This window comes from Schistocerca americana, chromosome 1 (genome assembly GCF_021461395.2).
Source record: "Schistocerca americana isolate TAMUIC-IGC-003095 chromosome 1, iqSchAmer2.1, whole genome shotgun sequence".
Taxonomy (NCBI): domain Eukaryota; kingdom Metazoa; phylum Arthropoda; class Insecta; order Orthoptera; family Acrididae; genus Schistocerca; species Schistocerca americana.
Genome location: NC_060119.1, coordinates 879,875,848 through 879,896,892, shown reverse-complemented (window position 1 = coordinate 879,896,892; position 21,045 = coordinate 879,875,848). Strand labels below are relative to the sequence as shown.

At 43.0% G+C, this 21,045-nt stretch overlaps 1 protein-coding gene across 1 annotated transcript in view; it reads left to right on the top strand.

The window, feature by feature from the left end:
- LOC124614272 (lissencephaly-1 homolog) overlaps positions 1–21,045 on the top strand; it is a 188,917-nt gene that overhangs the window by 141,434 nt on the left and 26,438 nt on the right. Inside the window, exon 3 of the mRNA XM_047142930.1 lies at positions 18,542–18,842. Coding sequence (XP_046998886.1) covers positions 18,542–18,842 — 301 coding nt within the window. The remainder of the gene's footprint in view (positions 1–18,541; positions 18,843–21,045) is intronic.

The window sequence follows — 21,045 nt, the reverse complement described above, 5'->3', positions numbered from 1 at the left end:
AACAGACAAATGTAAGAAAAATAGCATAGTCAAGGGAAAACACACTAAACAGGAAGATTACATATTGGATAACCACAGCGACTGCATAGAAGCGATGGAAAAAACAGATACCTTTAAATATCTAGGATACAGACAAAAAAATAGGAATAGATAATATAAATATTAAAGAAGAACTAAAAGTAAAATATAGACAAAGACTAACAAAAATACTGAAAACAGAATTGACAGAAAGAAACAAGACAAAAGCTATAAATACTTATGCTATACCAATATTGACTACTCATTTGGAGTAGTGAAATGGAGTAACACAGACCTAGAAGCACTCAATACACTTACACGATCACAATGCCACAAATATAGAATACATCACATACATTCAGCAACTGAAAGATTCACATTAAGCAGAAAGGAAGGAGGAAGGGGATTTATCGACATAAAAAACCTACATTATGGACAGGTAGATAATTTAAGAAAATACTTTCTAGAACGAGCAGAAACTAGCAAAATACACAAAGCAATCACTCATATAAATACATCGGCTACACCACTGCAATTTCATAACCACTTCTACAACCCTTTAGATCACATAACATCAACAGAGACGAAGAAAGTAAATTGGAAAAATTAAACACTACATGGAAAGCACCCGTATCATCTAACACAGCCACACATCGATCAAGACGCATCCAACACATGACTAAGATAAGGCAATATATACAGTGAGACGGAAGGATTCATGATTGCAATACAGGATCAAACAATAAACACCAGATATTACAGCAAGCATATAATTAAAGATCCCAATACCACAACAGATAAATGCAGACTTTGCAAACAACAAATAGAAACAGTAGATCACATCACAAGCGGGTGTATGATACTAGCAAATACAGAATACCCCAGACGACATGACAATGTAGCAAAAATAATACATCAACAGCTTGCCTTACAACATAAACTTATAAAACAACACGTTCCTACATACAAGTATGCACCATAAAATGTCCTGGAGAATGATGAATACAAATTATACTGGAACAGAACCGTTATAACAGATGAAACACCACCACATAACTAACCTGACATCATACTCACAGATAAAAAAAAGAAATTAACGCAACTAATTAAAATATCCATACCCAATACAACAAATATACGAAAGAAAACAGGAGAAAAAATTGAAAAATACATCCAACTGGCTGAGGAAGTCAAGGACATGTGGCATCAGGATAAAGTTGACATTATACCAATTATACTATCAACTACAGGAGTCATACCACACAATATCCACAAGTACATCAATGCAATACAGCTACATCCAAACTTATATATACAACTACAGAAATCCGTAATTATTGATACATGTTCAATTACTCGAAAGTTCCTAAATGCAATATAACATATACCGTACAGTTAAAAGAAAGTCGCGCTTGATCAAGGTCCACGTCACTTTCCATTTTTGACCAGACATAACGTCTGAGAAAAGAAAGAAAATAATAATAATAATAATAATAATAATAATAATAATAATAATAATCTTGTTACAGACGTTGATGATGTAACCTCTACAAAAGAACGAAAATTACAAGTATTTAAGCCAGTCACAGAACCATCCAGCGATAATATAATGCTAGTTAAAATTACAGATTTATTACACTGTACAAAAGATGACCCGCCATGAAGCGTGGTACATCATCTATTGCTGGTGGCCAGCCGCCAGCAGTCTCTAAGCTTTCTCGGACCCAATTCAACGCTCAGAAATACGATCCCAAATCGTTCCCCTCTCTGGCTGCCCCGTGGGAAGAGTATTGGGATGTGATGGCCGTCCGCAATCTCGACATGCGAGGCTGGAAGTACAGCTGGAAGGCATGGCCGAACTTCCAGCACTTAAAGCACCGCATCGGGGGAGGCATATAGGGCTTAACATCACAGCGGTAGACCATCACCTTGACCTTCTCCGGGATGTATCACCCTCGAAGACCAAGATGAAGGCACCAGCAGCAATCTGATTATCCTTCGGACCCGGATGAACGCGCCGGACGAAGTGAACACCACAATGCTTTAAATTGGCGCGCAGCTCGTCATCAGACTGCAGGAGGAGGTCCCTATGGAAAATAATACCCTGGACCATATTTAAACTCGTATGGGGTGTGATGGTAACTGAAACATCCCCCAACTTGTCACAAGCAAGTAACCTTTGTGACTGGACAGAGGATGCCGTTTTTATCAATACTGACCCAGGGCGCATTTTGGACAAGCCCTCCACCTCCCAAACTTGTCCTCTAAATGCTCTACGAAGAATCGAGGCTCCATTGAGATGAAAGACTCCCCATCAGCTCTCATACAAACTAGAAACTGGGGCGAATAAGACCTTGGACCGACTGACCTATACTGAGGCTAAGAGAAAATATGAACGCACCCATCCTGTGCAAATGACTTCCTCATATGCCGCCGCTACAACCACCGTGATACCCCCATCAGTTAAGCGAATTCCAGTCAGCTCACTGCGCCATACAACTCCACATGCCCCCTTGCCCATGGGGGGAACACAACCCACCCTGTTGCTCCTGCACCACCTACCTCGGGACCAACACCTCCCACCCATCGGGGACGTCCGTCCCCGCTTGTAAGCCGGAGAAGCATCCAACTTCTTCGGCTCCTCTCTCTCTCTCTCTCTCTCTCTCTCTCTCTCTCTCTCTCTCTCTCTCTCTCTCTCTCGCAAGGGGTCCCTTGGGTCCCTCCCTTCCCAGGTTTCCACAAGTAGGAAGGGTGACGCCCAGCAGTGGCATAAGTGCCCACAAGGAGCTGGTCGTAGGGCTTTGCCATTCTCCTCTGTCCCAGAGCCTGAATCAGTGAAGCCCTCCCAGCCAGTGAAACCCAAAGACCAGCGAGAAAAGTCCAAGAAGAAAACCTCGGCGAAGGGGGCTACCCCACCGCAACCTACATTCTCTGCGTCTGAGGGCGAGGTAGAGAGTCTGGCATCCCCTGAGGACCTAGATCTCGCTAGACCCTAAGACACAATGGATGTCACTCGCACAGGTACTCATTCCGTGGCAGCAAGTGACACAGCAGCGTAATCTGTCCCCTCTGTCCCTTCACGCCTTTTTCGGCCATGGACAATGTCATCCTCCAGTGGAACTGCAGCGGTTTTTCCACCATCTTGCTGAGCTCTGACAACTTCTCAGCCTTCACCCTTTCCTCTGCATTGCTCTTCAGGAAACTTGGTTTCTGGCGATGCGAACCCCCGCCCTCCGTGGCTATCGGGCTTATTATGAGAACCGGGCAGCTTATGAGAGGGTATCTGGTGGCATCTGCATCTATGTCATTCTCTCTCTTTACAGCGCGTCTGTCCCTCTACAAACACCTTTAGAGGCTGTCACTGTTCGGGTGTGGACGCCTCAGGCTGTTACTGTCTGCAGTCTCTACCTTTCACCGGATGATGTCCCACAGCATGTCCAGGCCGTGCTGATAGCCCACTTGCCATCACCCTTTCTGTTGCTTGGCGACTTCAATGCCCATAACGCTCTTTGTGGTGGATCAGTGGCAACAGGCCGAGGCAGCTTCGTTGAGCAAGTATTGGCACAGCTCGACCTTTCTCTTTTAAATAATGGTGCCTTCACACATTTCAATGTGGCGCATGGCACGTACTCAGCCATCGACCTTTCGATCTGCAGCCCTAGCCTATTACCATCTGTCCAATGAAGTGTGCATGACGACTTGTGCAGTGGTGACCACTTTCCGATCTTTCTGTCACTGCCACAGCGTCACTCTTCTGGGCGCCCCTGAAGATGGGCTATGAATAATGCTGACTGCGACTTGTTCACCTCCGTTGTACCTATGGAGCATCTTTCCAATGACGCCATTGATGCGGTGGTTCACTCGGTCACCATTGGCATGGCTACTGTCGCAGAATCTGCCATTCCGTGTTCTGGGTCCCCTCGGCGGAGGACTGTGCCTTGGTGGTCGCCCGAGATCGCTGAGGTGATTAAAGATTGCAGGCGGGCACTCCGACGTTAAAAGCGGCATCCCTTATTGGAACACCTCACCGCCTTTAAACGGCTCCGTGCGCGAGCCCGCCGCCTCATTCGCCGACGCAAGCGGGAGTGCTGGGAAAGGTTTGTCTCCACCATTGGTCTCTGTACCTCTCCATCGCAGGTTTGGGCCATGATTAGGCAACTCTATGGCTATCGGGCCCACGTCAGCGTACCTGCGCTTTGACTGGATGTAACAGTCTGTACTGACTCCGACACAATTGCAAACCACTTAGCGGAGAATTTTGCTCAGAGTTCCGCTTCTGCAAATTACCCACTGGCCCTCCGCTCCCTGAAAGAGCGGTTGGAATGTCGGAGCCTTTCATTTCACACGCGCCACCCTGAATCGTACAATGTTCCGTCCACTGAGTGGGAATTCCAAAGTGCCCTAGCCACTTGTCTGAGTTCCCGTCGCAATGGCGGGAAAGCATCGTAATCCTCGTTTTGAAACCTGGCAAGAACCCACTGGAGGTGGACAGCTACCGCCCCATTAGCCTCACCAACTTTCTTTTCAAGTTGCTCGAACGCATGGTGAGCCAGAGGTTGAGTTGGCTGCTTGAGTCTCAGGGCCTTTTGGCTCCGTCTCAGGGTGCGTTCCGTAAGGGCCGCTCTGCCGCAAGTGAGCTAGAACCTCTCATATTACGCTACTTGCGTATCTTGCTCGTCATAGCACTGAAGGAGCCTCACCTATACAGTAATTCAGCAGTGACAAAATGGGCTTTGTCCATTTATTTCAGAAGCCATAGATGGGTAACGTTTTTTAGCATTTGCTGTATTAGAATGGATTTAATTAGTTCGTGGCTTTGACAAGGTCATAGGTTAGTCCCATATACATTGTATTCCTTTGTTTATAAATTAATCAAGGATGAGCAGCTGGCACTATGTCGTCTACACGGCAAAACCAGAAACGTCATTGAAAACTATAACAGGCCACAGGAGGAGATAAAAAAATCCCGTTTTGTGTTGATACATTGGACATGGGTAAAAAAAAAAACCGTTTTGTGATGATACAGGAACTGTTACAAAAACGACAGCATTTCAGTGATAGATGTTCTATATTTGTTACCAGGACTCTCTGGGAAAAATATCTGCGCTAGTTTTTGCCTTTCATCCATGCAAGAATAAGACGTGGGCAAGTGGACACACACACACACACACACACACACACACACACACACACACACACACACACACACACACACAGAGAGAGAGAGAGAGAGAGAGAGAGAGAGAGAGAGAGAGAGAGCTGAAACTGTTCAAACTGACTGAGAAACGGACTCTCACCTGTAGCTGCAATTAAAGAATTAAGTCTTCCTTTTTCAGGCTTTTAACGTGTCGTCTCTTGGAAGCAAGTGCACACCACATCTGTTAGTTGCAAATCTATGTGCTGATTGGGACGATGCTGTGTAACTCAATCTTGATATAGACGAAGTGCATTAATAATATTTAATAATACAGAGAAATCTCGGTTATGACTTCCACCTCTTGCTTCACATATACACCGGTGTGCCAAAATATCGTAGCTTGTTGATCTACATTTAGGACGCAGTACGGCAGCGACTACTCGTAACTTGGATTTCGTACCAGATGTCTACGCGTATGTCATACAACTCCTGTAAATTACGTGCTGGTGATTTGTGAATGCGGAGATGGCGGTCAACAACGTGCCTGATATGATCCATCGTATTCAAATTAGGTGAATTTGCTGCCCAAGACATCAACGTGGGTTCATTATAATGTTCCTCTAACAACTGCAGCACGATTTTGCCTTTGGTACACGGACAGTAATTATCGTGCTTGGAAGATGCCGTTGTTCTCGGGGAAAACAAAGCATGAGGGAATGCAGGTGGCCCGCAATGATTTCACGTAGTCCACAGCTGTCGTAGTGCCTTAGATTATTATGACCGGTCTCAGGGAAGCCTATGTGAATGGCCCCCATAGCATAATACTTACCCACACCGGAGTGCGTCCGAGGGGCGCTGAATGTTTCAATGAGGTCGTATCAGGACGCCTACCGAACTGCTGTAATGAGAAACGCAGTTCATCCGACCAGGCGACATTGAAACACGGTCCAATCTCGATGATCCCGTGCTATTGACGATGTCATTCGGTCTACGTAGGAACATGTAACGATCGACTACTGTGGAGCCCCACTTCCAACAATGTGCGTTGAACGCTGTGTTCCGGAACAATTAAGCCTGCTTCAGCATTGTACTATGTCGGCAGTTTTGCTACAGGTCAGCGCCTGTTTTCTCCCAAGATTCCGTATTCTCTAAGAGTTGATCATATGTTTTCCGGAACATAAGACAGTTACTTAGCTGTGTGTGACACGGTATTCTACAAAGCATAGAGTATAATGTGCTCTAGAACTTTGCACAGTGTTTTGTCCCTTTGGGCGGATTCGATGCAAATACGTTAGAGCTCAAGCATAAAAGACTGTTTATCGTATACACATAAGCACAAGGCACCAAAAGCGTCGTGTACATTACAAAGCCAGTTTTCAGAGTCTGTTTCTTACTGGGTTATCGAAGAAATGTCGTCGTAGTCGTACACGTAATCAGAATGAAAAAGTACATAGCGTGATTTAAACTGAAATTACGCTTCTCAGAGCCATGAAGCTTCTCAGATCCACATACAGTATCTCTACTGCTAGTAGCATTGTCCTCATTGTCACAAAAACTGTCATTCTGCTCGTTATGTACTTTACTGGAAGTATTTTTCTTTAAAAACTCGACTATTGAACCACACCATATTTGTCCTGCACCAAAAGTAAAATTCAAAATGCAACAACAAAGATATATTATTATTCCATCCATTTTGGTCGTTTTATTCTTGAGCTACGCTATCTGAAACGGAAAAACTTGGCTGTAGACAAACTGTGAAAACTGATCCAGATATATTACCAGTGAAATTACAGAAAAGTGTTAGAGACTTCTTTATTTTTAGAGAACATGTGAGAAACCTGTCGGTATATTTAAAAAAAATAATTACAAATAGTTAGAAATAAGCTAAATACCAAATAGAAATGCCATTTGAAAGAGGAAAGTCTCTGCTATTGTACTATTCAAAAAACCCAAAACCGAAATTTTCGTCGTTGTCTTGGTCCGGGTAACGTAGTCCATGTGATTTGTAAAGGAATGAAGCACGTAATGCCCATTCAGTGATTTATATCTGTAGTCCAAATAATATTCGTTAGTCATTGAGTTTATATAGTATCATTGTCGGGTATTAAAAACGTTAGGCTGTTTATCATGCCCATTGAGAAATCTCCTGCGAACAAGCTTCCAGCGATGTGTTCGGCAGCGCCTAGCGAGCCACCTTAAGCTTCAGTCGGCGGACGCTTATCGACCAGGCGAGTGACGTCAAGGCGTCGCGGCGTGCCTATCGATCCGACACCGCGGGCAGCCTCGACCCTCGGAGTGCACCGCTTCGATTTGTCGAGGCGCGCCACATCTAAGAGCCCAGCGTTCTCAAAAAGTACTTGGAGTTTTGTAAGCCCATAAAAATTTTAATTTTTATGCAATAGTGTTTATATGACAGGAAATGCCCCTAATTTCCCTTTCCTTTTAAACGTCAGGTCATGTATAGTCAATTTGCGTGTTGGTACATGGTTGTGCGCTGTTGTTGCGTCAAGTCTCGTCCGTGTGCTTCATGTTGATATTCTGCTAAAAGTTGCGTCAGGCTCCATCTTTAACTTAAATCTGAACCGGCAGGCATTGCCTGCAATCACCTTTCCACGTGTTATGTAATTGATCGCAGTAGATGGCGCAAGTATAAATCTATTTACTCTTAATATTGTATGTGCTCAGGGGATGTCCATAGAGGGCCTGCCCATTGTACCAGAAAGTACAGTTCCACACGTGATAGTCAGTACCCGTCGACGACATTGTCTTCCTGTCCCACTCGATTGAGGGACGGAAGGAAATTGAAATTTATTAATATTAAAAATAATCAAATTCTTAATACACTGGCGAAAAAACATCGCAACCTTGAGAAGCAGTTGTGCGACATAAATGAAAATTGGTAAGCTTGTTTCTACATCTGAAATTCGCGCCATTAGCATAAGAAAGAGTGACGCTAGTAGCGCCACTATGAGCATAGCGCCACTATGAGCATGGAAATCAAGTTTGCTATAAATACATGCTGTGAAGGTCGTGGGCGTTAGTCACCTTTGAGATTGGATGTGGTGAATTCATGTTCATCAAGAATGTCATTAAGGCGACAAAGACGTCAATATCAACATCTCACTTAGTTCAAATGAGGTCATGTAATAGGGCTACGAGAAGCCTAGTGCTCCTTCTGTGGTATTGCAGAAAGTTTTGGCTGGAGTGTAGTTACTGTACAAGATTTCTGGCAGCAGTGATCATGAGAAGGTAAGGTCGCAAGAAGACTGGGCTCCGGATGGCCACGTGGCACTACAGAGAGGGAAGACCATCGTGTTCGGCGTATGACTGTGGAGCATCGTATTGCATCTGTAGGAGCAATTTGAACAGCAGTTGGCACCACAGTGACACAACGAACTGTTACAAATCGATTGCTTCAAGGACAGCTCCGAGCCAGATGCCCTGTAGCATGCACTCCACTGACTCCAAACCACCACCATTTGCACTTCAGTGGTGTCAAGCGGGATCTCTTTGGAGGGCAGGCTCTGCCTCGATGCCAGCGTGTTGGTTAGGAGACCAGTTGAAGGCCTGCAGCCAACATGTATGTCTGCTGGACACACTGGGCCTACACATGCAAGTTATGGTTTGGGGTGGGATAGCAGCAGCACTCACGCACACTGACTGCAGATTTGTACGTCAATCTGGTAATTCGACATGTTGTGCTGCCATTCATGAACAGTATTCCAGATGGTGTTTTCCAGCATACCCTCACTCACCCACGTACTGCTTTTGTAATCCAGTATGTTCTACAAGGTGTCATTATGTCCCTTAGCCTGCTCGATTACTAGATCTCCAATCCAGCATATACGAGACATCATTGGACAACTACTCCAGCATCATCCACAACCAGCATGAACCGTCCGTGCATTGACCGACCAAGAGCAACAGCAACAGGAACAGGCATGGAGCTCCATCCCACAAACTGACATCCGGCAGTTGTGCAGCACATCGCATGGCACGTGCTTGCAATTGACTTTCTGGCAGTTACACTGGTTATTAATGTACCAGAATTTCACATTGCCATTGGCTTATTTTGTGCATACATTAACTTGTTATATTGCAGTGTTCATCACTTAACTGTTACCTGGACAAATTTATTCCCAGAATTTCATTACTTTGCAGTAATTATTTTTTGGTGTTGGGTTTTTTCTGTCAGTGTATGTGGAAGCTTGGCATATTTTTCAAATTGTATATATTGTCCACAAAACTGCTTGTTAACAAATAATAGTTTCTTGAGCATAGAAGGCGAGTCTGACAAGATTCACTTGTGCTACTGTCGTTGAATCCTTGTACTACACTGTGCTTGACCGGTCTCTTTCGCAGTACTACTGTGCGCTGCGAGGTTCTTAGCAAATCTTAACGGAGTACATAGAGGAAGTTCAAAGAAAGACGGCACGTTTTGTATTGTCGAGAAATAGAGGAGAGGGTGTCACGGTTATGATACAGGATTTGAGGTGGGCATTATTAAAACAAAGGCATTTCTCGATGCAGCGGGATCTTTTCACGAAGTTTCGTCACCAACTTCCTCCTCCGAATGCAAAAATATTTTGTTGACGCCGACCTATATAGGGAGAAACGATTATCAAAATAAGGGAAATCAGAGCTCCCACAGAAGGGTATGGGTCTTCGTTTTTTCCGCATGATGTTAGAGAGTGGAATAATAGAAGTTAGCGTGAAGGTGGTCTGCCAGGCATTTAAGTGTACTTTACAGAGTAGTCACATAGATGTAAAGGTATTATATTAATTGCTTTGACTACGTAAATGCAAGAAATCAAGTTTTGTAGATTCTTAGTGCGGCATTGAATATGTAGGTTCACTAGGGCAGATTAAAGTAATGTAAATTAGTTTTGCATCATGTATTCTTTGAACCAAGGCTACACAATATGTTCCTTTGAATTGTTTACAAGGACACTCTGTAAGCAAGCAAGCAAGCAAGCAGGCAGGCAGGCCCTTGTGTGGTTGCCTTTGTATTTCGGAAGAAAGAAATCGTGTGAGATAGGATGTAGCCTCTAAGGTAGATGTGGACGATGTGATCAGACTTGTGGAATGAAATTTTTGTATTTGATAGGTCTGTGTGCACTCTGCCATTCTGGGACAAGACTCTAGAGAGACCAAGCCTTTGGCAAATTCTGTATTTTGCTTAAATCATGAGGCAGGAATAGTCGGACATACAACTTTGACATTACATCACTACATCACTACATTCTTGGTGTGAAGGTGCTGATGTATCCCTTTTCAGCGAAGAAGCTGCAAATTTTCGACCCGCTCTGCATCCCTTCCGCCTTTGGATTAGGCTTGCAAATGCTTATTTTGGCATTCATTACGACACTGAATTAAGCATAGCTTACCATTTGATTCCGTGGCTGAGAAGAATTGACTATGACTTACCACTAGATAGAAGCACCCTTGGACATAGTGGGTATTGAATACTGCAGTATATTAGATTTTTGCAAAGACATTTGGCTGTAAAAAAAGGGGCAGTTTCCGACGGATTCTGCACAGTTTGACCAAAGATCATTTCTCGTAAGGAAACACTAAAAAACTTGACGAAGAAAGGCAAAATCTGTCTACAGTGAGGAGACGAAACTTGGGACATATTCGTGCGAGCCGGAAAACAAAGAAATAATTGATGGTTTGGGTATTAGATGGTGAACCGAAATCTACAAACGTGAATTATTTGCGAAGCTGTTCCGAGAAAATGGTCGCTTTTGTGTTTGGTTACACAGGATATGTTGTGACCATTGCTTCAGAAAATCGAAAAAGAAACACTAAATGGTAGATAAATAATTTGTTTTCCCTTTGTCATAGATGAACTCAAGAGCAATGACCGAAAACGTTGCATCATTAGTCTTCATAACAATACTACAGTCACACAGCACGTCAGACAGCATGGACAAAAACATGAAATTAATGTCTCATTGCTCGTGTGCATGTGGTTTATCACCCAATGACTTCTTTTTATTGCGTTACGGCAAAGAACAAAATGCATTGACAAAGATTTCTAACCTCAAGAAGCTGCCGTATCCTTACAGAACCATATATTGTAGGTGTACCAACTCAAAGTGCGGCAAATGTTCCTGGAACTGATTTGAATGCAAGTGTGTAAGTATTAAATGCCAATATTTTGAGAAACAGGAAAACGATTTGTAACAAAGCACACTTTCTTCATTGCTTTTGTAAAAGTGTTAAAGGCGGTCATTTTATCCACAGCTCTTGGGTACCATGACCGACTTCAAATTCAGTCTGCACTTCGAGATTCATCTTCTCCCACGGCAGTTCTACAGTCAATCTCCCAACACCTTGGATAGCTTTTCACACCACTTTCAGATGTTGTGGATGTGTGGGATAGTATTCTGCATCCACATATCGTATTTGGAATCGTGGTAGCGGATAATAAAAAGTCCCTTAAAAAAAAGTTGTTCTTTCTTAAAAACACTTAGGAAGGTCCTCTCACTAAACAGATTGATCATCCTTGATTTGGTTCTCTGCATACAGACAATTGACTTTGCTTGAATGCAGGAGATAGTTCCATATCAAATGTGCCGGGGTGATTTATTGTACTATACCCAGAAACTAAGCCACCAAAAAGATATGTATGGTTAAAAACATCCGCAACGTCTCTAATCAATTTACTTAGTGATGGACAAGGTGATAAGCAGTTAACTGAAAACTTTACATGACAGCCATTTTGTATGTTACTTCATAAGTGAAGATATATTTGAACAAAGCAGTGGTTCAAAAATAATTTTGCTGTGTATGCCCTGACTTGGTTACAAGAATGTGCATAAGGGATCATCTAATGAAAACAACCAAACTGACCACAAAATCAGAATGTCATCTACTCCTGCAAAATCTTCACAGTAGACAGACTGTGGGCATCCACAAGTGACTTCATCACAGCAAGCCACTATCTTGAAATGTAAAATGTTACATTGCATGGTTTGTGTTGTAATATAAGCAACAGCATGGTAAATATGTATGGTACATGTTCCCAAACAATTTTGCAAAACTGCACTGGCATGCACCGACTTGAGGCTATTCTCAAAGCAGCGCATTGCTGTTAGAGTACTGTACTCACTTTTGTCTTCAAGTGAGGGAGGTGTAAAGTCTTGCAATCAAGCAGAATCTCAAATGACAGAAGTAAATATTTTAGTCCAAACATAGTTAATCCTGAATATTTTATAGTGTGACTGGATAGGTAAAAAAATCTACTCACGAAGTGGCAGGAGGAGGACCAACATATATATTAAAAAAAAGTATGCTAGCTTTAGGAGCCAGTGGCTCCTCCTCCTGGTAGAAGGTTGAAGGGGAAGGAAGAGGGGTGAAGGAAAAGGACTAGTGGGGTTTAGGAAAAGGGCTAGCGTTCAGAAAAGTCACCCAAGACCCCGGATCAGGGGAGACTTACCAAATGGGACGAGCGAAAGACTTCTCATACCATCCAGTAAGCTTCCACTGAACTGGGGTTCTAAGTGACTTTTCCAAACTTTGGCTCTTTTCCTAATCCTCTCTAGTCCTTTCTTGCACCCCTCTTACTTCTCCTTCAATCCTTCTAGCAGAGCCACTGGTTCCAAAAGCTTTCATATGTAACATCATGTTTTGTGTGTTTCCTCCTGCTGACACTTCGTGAGTAAATTTCTTTTTATCCAACCAGTTAGTTCTATTCTCAAAACTTATTTTTGCTGAAGATTTTATAGAATTTTTCGTGTTTCATGCTTTGGAAGTTGGCTATAAGTTGTTTTGTTCTACAGGCATGACATTCTTGTCATCGTCATTAAATTGCAAAAAATTCCTCAAATTATATTACAATATATACAGGGTGTTTCAAACCTTTTGGATCAAGTTGAAACAGGGGACAGGGGCCCACAGCCGATCATATTTAGATAGAGAACGAGTAGTCAAGAAGACATATTTACTGTGTTATGGACATACAGTGTGCACCACATAACAGCAGTTTAGCTCATAGTGTTTGTTTGAAGTGCCAACCACCAGTCTCAATTCATGCATGGTAATGGCGTACCAAGTTCTGCTGCACTCTCTCAAAGATCTGTGGTACCTGTTGTACCAGGAGACAGGCAGCTTGGACCCTAGCAAGCAGCTCTTCATCTGTTTCTACAGGGGTTGTCATACACTAGTGTCTTGACATAACCCCAGTGGAAAATGTCCAGAGTGTGAGATCCGTGATCATGCTGGCCATGGGACAGCGCCACCTCTTTCAATCTAATGAGGAGGCTAAGTGTTGTTCAGGCACTCACAGACCTTAACATCAAAGTGAGCTGGTGCATCATAGTGTTGAAACCACATCTTTTTGTGGACAGCAAAGAGTATAGTCTCAAACAACTACAGCAGCATTTCTTGCAGGAACACCAGATAATGTGGACCAGTTAAACGAGGCAGCACCAGGTAAGGTCTTAGTATGTGATCTTGAACAATGAGTGTGCATTTGTTGACAGAGAATCATTGCTGGTGGTCACCATTGTGGCTTGCATGAGGATTGTCGTTATTCCTGACGTGACTCGTACAGCTGTTGAGAACACCATCACAGGTGAATGAGGCCTCATCTGTGAACAATACAAACTATACAAAGTTCAGCACTACAACACCTCGGAGCATAATCCATTGACAGAAGTGAATGTGGGGTTCAAAATCTGTCCAAAGTGTTAGCAAATGATCTTTTGGATAGGGCTGTAATACCTGTTCCATCATTACTCTCCACACTATCCTTCGAAGTGTGCATTTCAGAGGCAAGTTGACGGGTGCTTCTTACTGTGCTGGGTGGTTGACAACACTATCCGACACTGTCTCTTCAAAAGGAACCTTGGACAGCTCTCTGTGGTGTGAACAGTCCCATCTGTTGGTATCCATGAAGATAAACTTTTTCTAATCATTATGATTCCTGTTCGAAAGCAATTCCTGTACATATCTGCTGCTGTATGGGCACTACATCCTGCCAAACCGTACATTAAATCAGTGTCTGCCACTTCTCGTGATGAGTAATTTTCCATCTTAGACTAAGTGTCGTGCACTGTATGCAGTAACACACCTCACCATGGACACATCACGAGTTGTCTGTGCAGCTGACACCAGGAATAGTGGTGTGCTTGTGGCACAGGTTAACACGCCAAAAAACATGCGGTCATTGCATGGCACACATGCTTTAAGCTAAGTTGTGTGCAGTATGTCTGTCTGGTGGTCAGAGGTGTAAAGCTGTTTAAAACCCACTTATTGTTCCAGTGTGCAGTAGACACCCGGGATCTCTGTAAGAGTACAGCAGAATTGCATGTGACATTGCAGTACCTGAATTAAGATCGGTGGTCATCGCTTCGAACAATTTCTATGAGTTATGATGTTGTTTTTGTTGTTGTTATGCTGTGTATCTTGCGTATGTCCATAATTCAATGAATATGTGTTTCTACCCATTGGTTCCCTATCAGTATATAGATTGTGGACCCAGTATCACATGTCTCAATTTGCCCCAAAAGGTTTGAGAAGCTCTGTATGTAATTAAAGGAATGTTGCCGAGTATGGACATATGTATTTCCTGCAAGAAAGCAGGGATCACAAATATTCGCACAATCTGCTTATGAAGAATTAAATTATTTGTTTCAGTGATTTGGCATACATCTGGTCTGTGGTGTTCCAATGTCCCTTATTGGTTCAATTTATACGTAGTTTATACTGTAATGCCCTGTGCATCACTTCAAATATGATAAAAGTAATAGTTTGATGCCCCAGAAGAAAGGATCTGCACGGGAAGCAGTGGTGACATTTTCAATATTTCTGTATATATATTTTTAATAAAAGTACTCACCAAGAAGTTGCGTGTTTCTATTCCCTTAAGTGAAATCAATGACGGTTGTCATTCAATTGAAAGCAGTGGCTGCATTAATGAGAAATCAGATTTAGTGTGTCCTATATGCAAAGTGCTATCTATTCTTAAAAAGGGTGACATAAATGCCCCCTCTCTCTCCCTCTCACTCCTCTGCCCACTCACCCCTCCGACTCCACTGCCCCCTCACCCCTCCTCTGCCTTGGAAACTAAACCAGCATCAGATGTTTCCAGTTCCCAATAAAGATTAGAGTTATAGGATATCTGTGTTCACAAATAATAATTGTCTTTGTACTATATTTCACTTACAGAGTGTAAGCTGAGCAGAACAGTCTGTCAATTGCATCTGTCAGTTCATTGCATGTAATGAATTAAAATACATTAGGAATGTGGTCTTGCAGCAATGAAATAAATAACTCGGCATTGAGGAAAACACCCAAGTATGCATGTGGAACCTGGACATGAAGTCGCACATTTTCTGATTGGTGAAGGCAAGGTATTGGGATGGAAGAGGTAATCAATAGAATAGCTGACTGGAATGCTTTCACCTCCACTGCCGTTATTGAATCTCCGTTGCACAGCAACATCGATGAGGTGATCCACACCATCACTGCTACCATTGTTGCTGCAGCTGAATTGGCAATTCCTTGCTTCTCAGGTTGGTCCCGGTGGGAGTCACTGCCTTTGTGGTCACTGGAAATCGCAGCGGCCAATAGAAACCATAGGCAGGCTCTCTGGCATCAAACGCGCCACCCGTCCCAGGAGAACCTCATTGCCTTCAAACGGTTCTATGCCCAGGTCAACCTATTCATCAAACATCAGAAGCAGAAGTGTTGGGAACGTTACCTCTAAACCGTTGGAGAACCTCTGTTTCCCAGGTTTGGACCAAACTCGAACGACTTTGAGGCTATCAGACCCAGTGCAGGTGTACCTGGAATTTCTACACGTGGAGCTGTATCTGCCAATCCAGACGTAATCGCAGAGTGTCTCGCAAAGCATTATGCTCACACCTCTGCATCAGATGATTACCACTCTGCCTTTCGTAATCTCAAACAGTGGGTGGAACGACACGACCTATCATTTGCTCTGCGCCACCCTGAGCCATATAATTCTTCCTTCAGTGAATGGGAATTTCTCAGTTCCCTTTCTGACTGTCCTGACACATCCCCTGGCCCATACCACATCCATTCGCAAATGCTTAAACATCTGTCAACGGATTACAAGCACCATCTCCTTTCCATCTTCAACTGCATCTGGAGCAATGGCGAATTCCCTTTGTAGTGATGGGAAAGTATCATCATTCCAGTGCTAAAGTCCGGTAAGAACATGCTAGATGTGGGTAGCTATTGTACTATCAGCCTCACCAACATTCTGTGCAAGCTGCTTGAACTTATGGTGGCCGATGGTTGTGTTGGCTCCTTGAGTCTCGGTGCCTTCTGACTCCATTCCAGGGAAGTTTTCGCCAAGGGCACTTCACCATCGACAACTTGGTCCACCTGAAGTTTGCCATTCAATTGGCCTTTTCCCCAGTGAGGACACCTTATTCCTGTTTCTTTTGATCTCACGAAGAGATAAAATACCTTTTAGTGATACCATCTCCTCACTACTCTGTGCGAGTGGGGTCTCCAGGGCCCACCCCCAATTTTTGTATGGAGCTTCTTGTCACTCTGCACTTTCAGATTTCGTGCCAGTGTGTCCCACAGTGCACCCCATGAACAAGACAATAGGGTCCTGGAGGGCTCTATCCAGAGTGTACTCTATTTAACTACTCTATTTAACTGCTGTTGTCAATGGCCTTGCATTAGCATTAGGGTCCTCAGTAGCTTCCCTCCTATATGCTGATGATTTTTGTATTTCGTTCTGCTCCTCTTCTATTGATGTGGCTGAATGCCGGCTGCAGAGAGCCATATGGAATGTGCAGTTGTGGACCCTCACTTTTGGCTTTCCGTTTTCGGCAGCCATGACTTCCATTGTGCACTTCTGTCACCTTCGTACTGTCCACCCCCATCCAAAACGTTTCCTCATGACCAACCACTTGATGTAGTGAAGACTAACTGCTTTTTCGGACTGGTCTTATATGCTTGCTTGACTTGGCTTCCCCATCTCCATCAGCTTAAGGACAAGTGTTGGCAGCATCTTATTATTATTCGATGCCTGAACACACTGACTGGGGTGCTGATCATGCTACACTGTCGCAGCTGTACAAAGCCCTCATACAGCCCCGTATTGACTATGGAAGCCTGGTGTATGCTTCAGGATTGTGCTGCATCTGCTGGACCCTGTCCACCACTGTGGAGTTCGGCTCACAATGGGAGCTTTCCGAATGAGTCCAGTGAAAAGCCTCCTTGAACCTGACGTTCCTCCATTGTTACTCCGGCGGCAACTGCTGCTTGCAAGTTACACCACCCACATTAATAATTTGCCTCACAATCCAAATTACCATCTCCCTTTCCCTAATACAGTGATCCATCTCCCACAATGGTGGCCCAGAACTGGGAATCACCTTGTTGTCTGTGCCTGGTCGCTTCTTACTGAACTCGACGCTTTGCATCTACCACCTTTCTCTTTTTTCTGGGACAACTTAGTTCATCTCCAGTGTCCATGCCTCGACCTCAGCTTCGTCTGGACTTGTTGCAAGGGTCAAAGAGCTCAGTTCTGCCTGAGGCCTTCCGCCGACAATTTGTCTCTCCTCTCGGCGAGTTTCAGGGCTCAGAAATAGTCTATACCGACGGATCAATGTTAGACAGTCTTGTTGGCTTCACTTACGCTCGTGATGGACATACTGAACAGCGCTCCTTTTTGGATGGCTGCAGTGTTTCCACTGCAGAGTTGGTAGCCATCTATCGTGTTCTTCAGCATATCCGCTCATTTGCCAGTGAGTCCATCAGTTTCCAGCAACTTTACAATGGATGTCAGAAATGTGTTGTAGCCAGTGGTGATTACTTTGAAGGTCAGTAAAGGTATTTTGTGTGTAACACTTTTTCGCTTTATTTTCTGAGACCATCCACTGAACTTTAGAGACACACCCTATACAATACAGTGCAGTTATAGCATGTAAAAATGCAGTTGTAAGAATGTATTTTAAATTTCAGTGTATCGACTGTGGTTTAATTTTTCTTTGATTTTGAGAAACTTGAGATATATATATATATATATATATATATTACTGCAGATTAGTCAAATAAAAATATAATTTTAGCTTATCAACTTCAAAAATGTGTCAATTGATAACCATTTTAATAATACAAAAAGGTGTACCATCAAAGTAGTCTACCCGTAACAAATAACGAGTAGATACCTGTAACTTCTCTGGGATATAATTTTTTTTTTTCCTCCTCACCTGTAAAAATTAGTTCTTGTGGCACCAAAAAGGCAGTATGACAGTTGATCTGTATCCATGAGATTAAACAATAAATAATTTTCTTGTGTCACATTTATTCTGTATTTTGGATTTTTTAAAATATTTTCTATAAAACTAAAAATGGTTGCTATATCATATGTATTTACTATCTGTTTTTCAGAAACAAGGCGATTGCAGACTACCTCTGTAGCAATGGCTATATGGATGCTCTTGAAGCATTCAAGAAAGAAGCGGACATGCCAGGAGAGGTGGAGAGGAAGTATGGGGGCCTACTTGAGAAGAAGTGGACATCAGTTATCAGGTTACAGAAAAAGGTTATGGAACTTGAATCAAAACTGTCGGAAGCTGAAAAAGAATTTATTGAAGGAGCTCCTACGAGGGGGAAACGATCGCCCACAGAGTGGATTCCACGGCCACCTGAAAAATTTTGCCTGACGGGCCATCGAAGCCCTATCACAAGGGTAACAATTTCTTTCTTGTCAAAATCTTTGTTGTACATATGATTAAAAATACAAAAATCTACGATATCATTGGAAGAAAATTTAAATCTGTTTGAATAACAGAAATATACACTATGTGATCAAAAGTATCTGGACACCCCCAAAACCGTAAGTTTCTTATATTAGGTGCATTATGATGCCAGGTACTCCATATCAGCGACCTCAGTAGTCATTACACATCATGAGAGAGCAGAATGGTGCGCTCTGCGGAACGCACGGACTTCGAACTTGGTCAGGTGATTCGGGTTTTCCACACTCCAATGTGATAGTGAAGTGGAAACGTGAAGGGACATGTACAGCTCAAAAACGTACAGGCCGACCTCATCTGTTGACTGACAGAGGCCACTGGCAGTTAAACAGGGTCATAATGTGTGATAGGCAGACTTCTATCCAGACCACCACACAGAATTACAAACTGCATTAGGACCCACTGCAAGTGCTACAACAGTTAGGCGGGAGGTGAGAAAACTTGGATTTCATGGTCGAACGACTTCTCATGAGCCACACATCATGCCAGTAAATGCCAAACAATGCCTCTCTTGGTGTAAGGAGTGTAAACATGGGACGATTGAACACTGGAAAAACGTTTTGTTGAGTGACGAATCACTGCACACAGTGTGGCTATCCAGTGGCAGGGTGTGGGTGTGGCGAATGCCCGTGAACATCATCTGCCAGCATGTGTAGTGCCGACAGTAAAATTCGGAGGCGGTGGTGTGATGGTGTGGTCGTGTTTTTCATGGAGGGTGATTGCACCCCTTGTTGTTTTGCATGGCACTATCACAGCACAGGCCTACATTGATGTTTTAAGCACTTCTTGCTTCCCACTGTTGAAGAGCAATTTGGAGAAAGCGATTGCATCTTTCAACATCATGTTTATAATGCACGGCCTGTGGTGGTGTGGTTACACGACAATAATATCCCTATAATGGACTGGCCTGCACAGAGTCCTGACCTGAATCCTATAGAACACCTTTGGGACGTTTTGGAACACCGACATTGTGACAAGTCTCACTGACTGACATCGATACCTCTCCTCAGTGCAGCACTCCGTGAAGAATGGGCGGCCATTCCCCAAGAAACCTTCCAGAACCTGATTGAACATATGCATGCGAGAGTGGTAGCTGTCATTAAGGCTAAGAGTGGGCCAACACCAAATTGAATTTCAGCATTACCGATGGATGGCACCACGAACTTGTAGGTCATCTTCAGGCGGGTGTCTGGATGCTTTTGATCACATAGTGTATTATTATTGTTATTATTATTATTATTATTATTATTATTATTATTATTCAGTTTGTTAGACTTGTTACTTAATATTTCATGTTGCATCTAAACTTTTTAAAGCAAAGTTTATTTTGCTTGAAAACAAGAAAGTTGCAATTTTATTGACCCCTTTATCATTTTGCAATAGGTTGATACAATGAATTAAGTCAAAGGGAAGAAGAAGAAGAAGAAGAAGAAGAAGAAGATAGCAAGGATAGGAATGAATTCAGAACTAGAGACAGAAAGCTTTACATTCCTTCATTACTACTCTTTGGAGGGAGGTGAAAGTGTCCTCTTCACCTGGAATTGTGAATGCTTTTCTTTCCTATCGGTGTTTGTGTATTTTCTTTTCAAGTTAGTAAAAATATGCTGATGACTTAGTAGGCACTTTCAGTCACAAAATGTGCCTTCATTTTACAATTTTTCACATGTACATTTCTTTTTCTGCTTCTTTCATCTTCTTTGGATATACTTTCACAGCCACAGCTAATTGCACCATAACCATAATGACATTGTTCAGTAAGACACTAATACAGGTGGTGTAGTCAAAATGTAGATTAGAATTACCTGATGGAAAGAGTCCAAACTTTCAAAATGTCTAGTTCGTTGTTAATTAAATATTGTGGCTATTACTGTTGTCAGTTTGTTTCATGCTGAAGTTTTACCCACTGACATTAAGCCTTGATGATATAAGCATGGAGATAACCACCACATTTATTTGTGCCCAGTGTTCATCCCATTATTCAGTTCAGTTCGGCGTATTTGCATTCCCTGAAGGGGTTGGCCGTTACATATTGCTGTGTATTTTTTTGTATGATCAGTGCTACCTTCCCAACAACATTAATTGCATAGTGTGTATGATTATTATCCTTGGTTTCTTGTGATGTGTAATTATTTTACA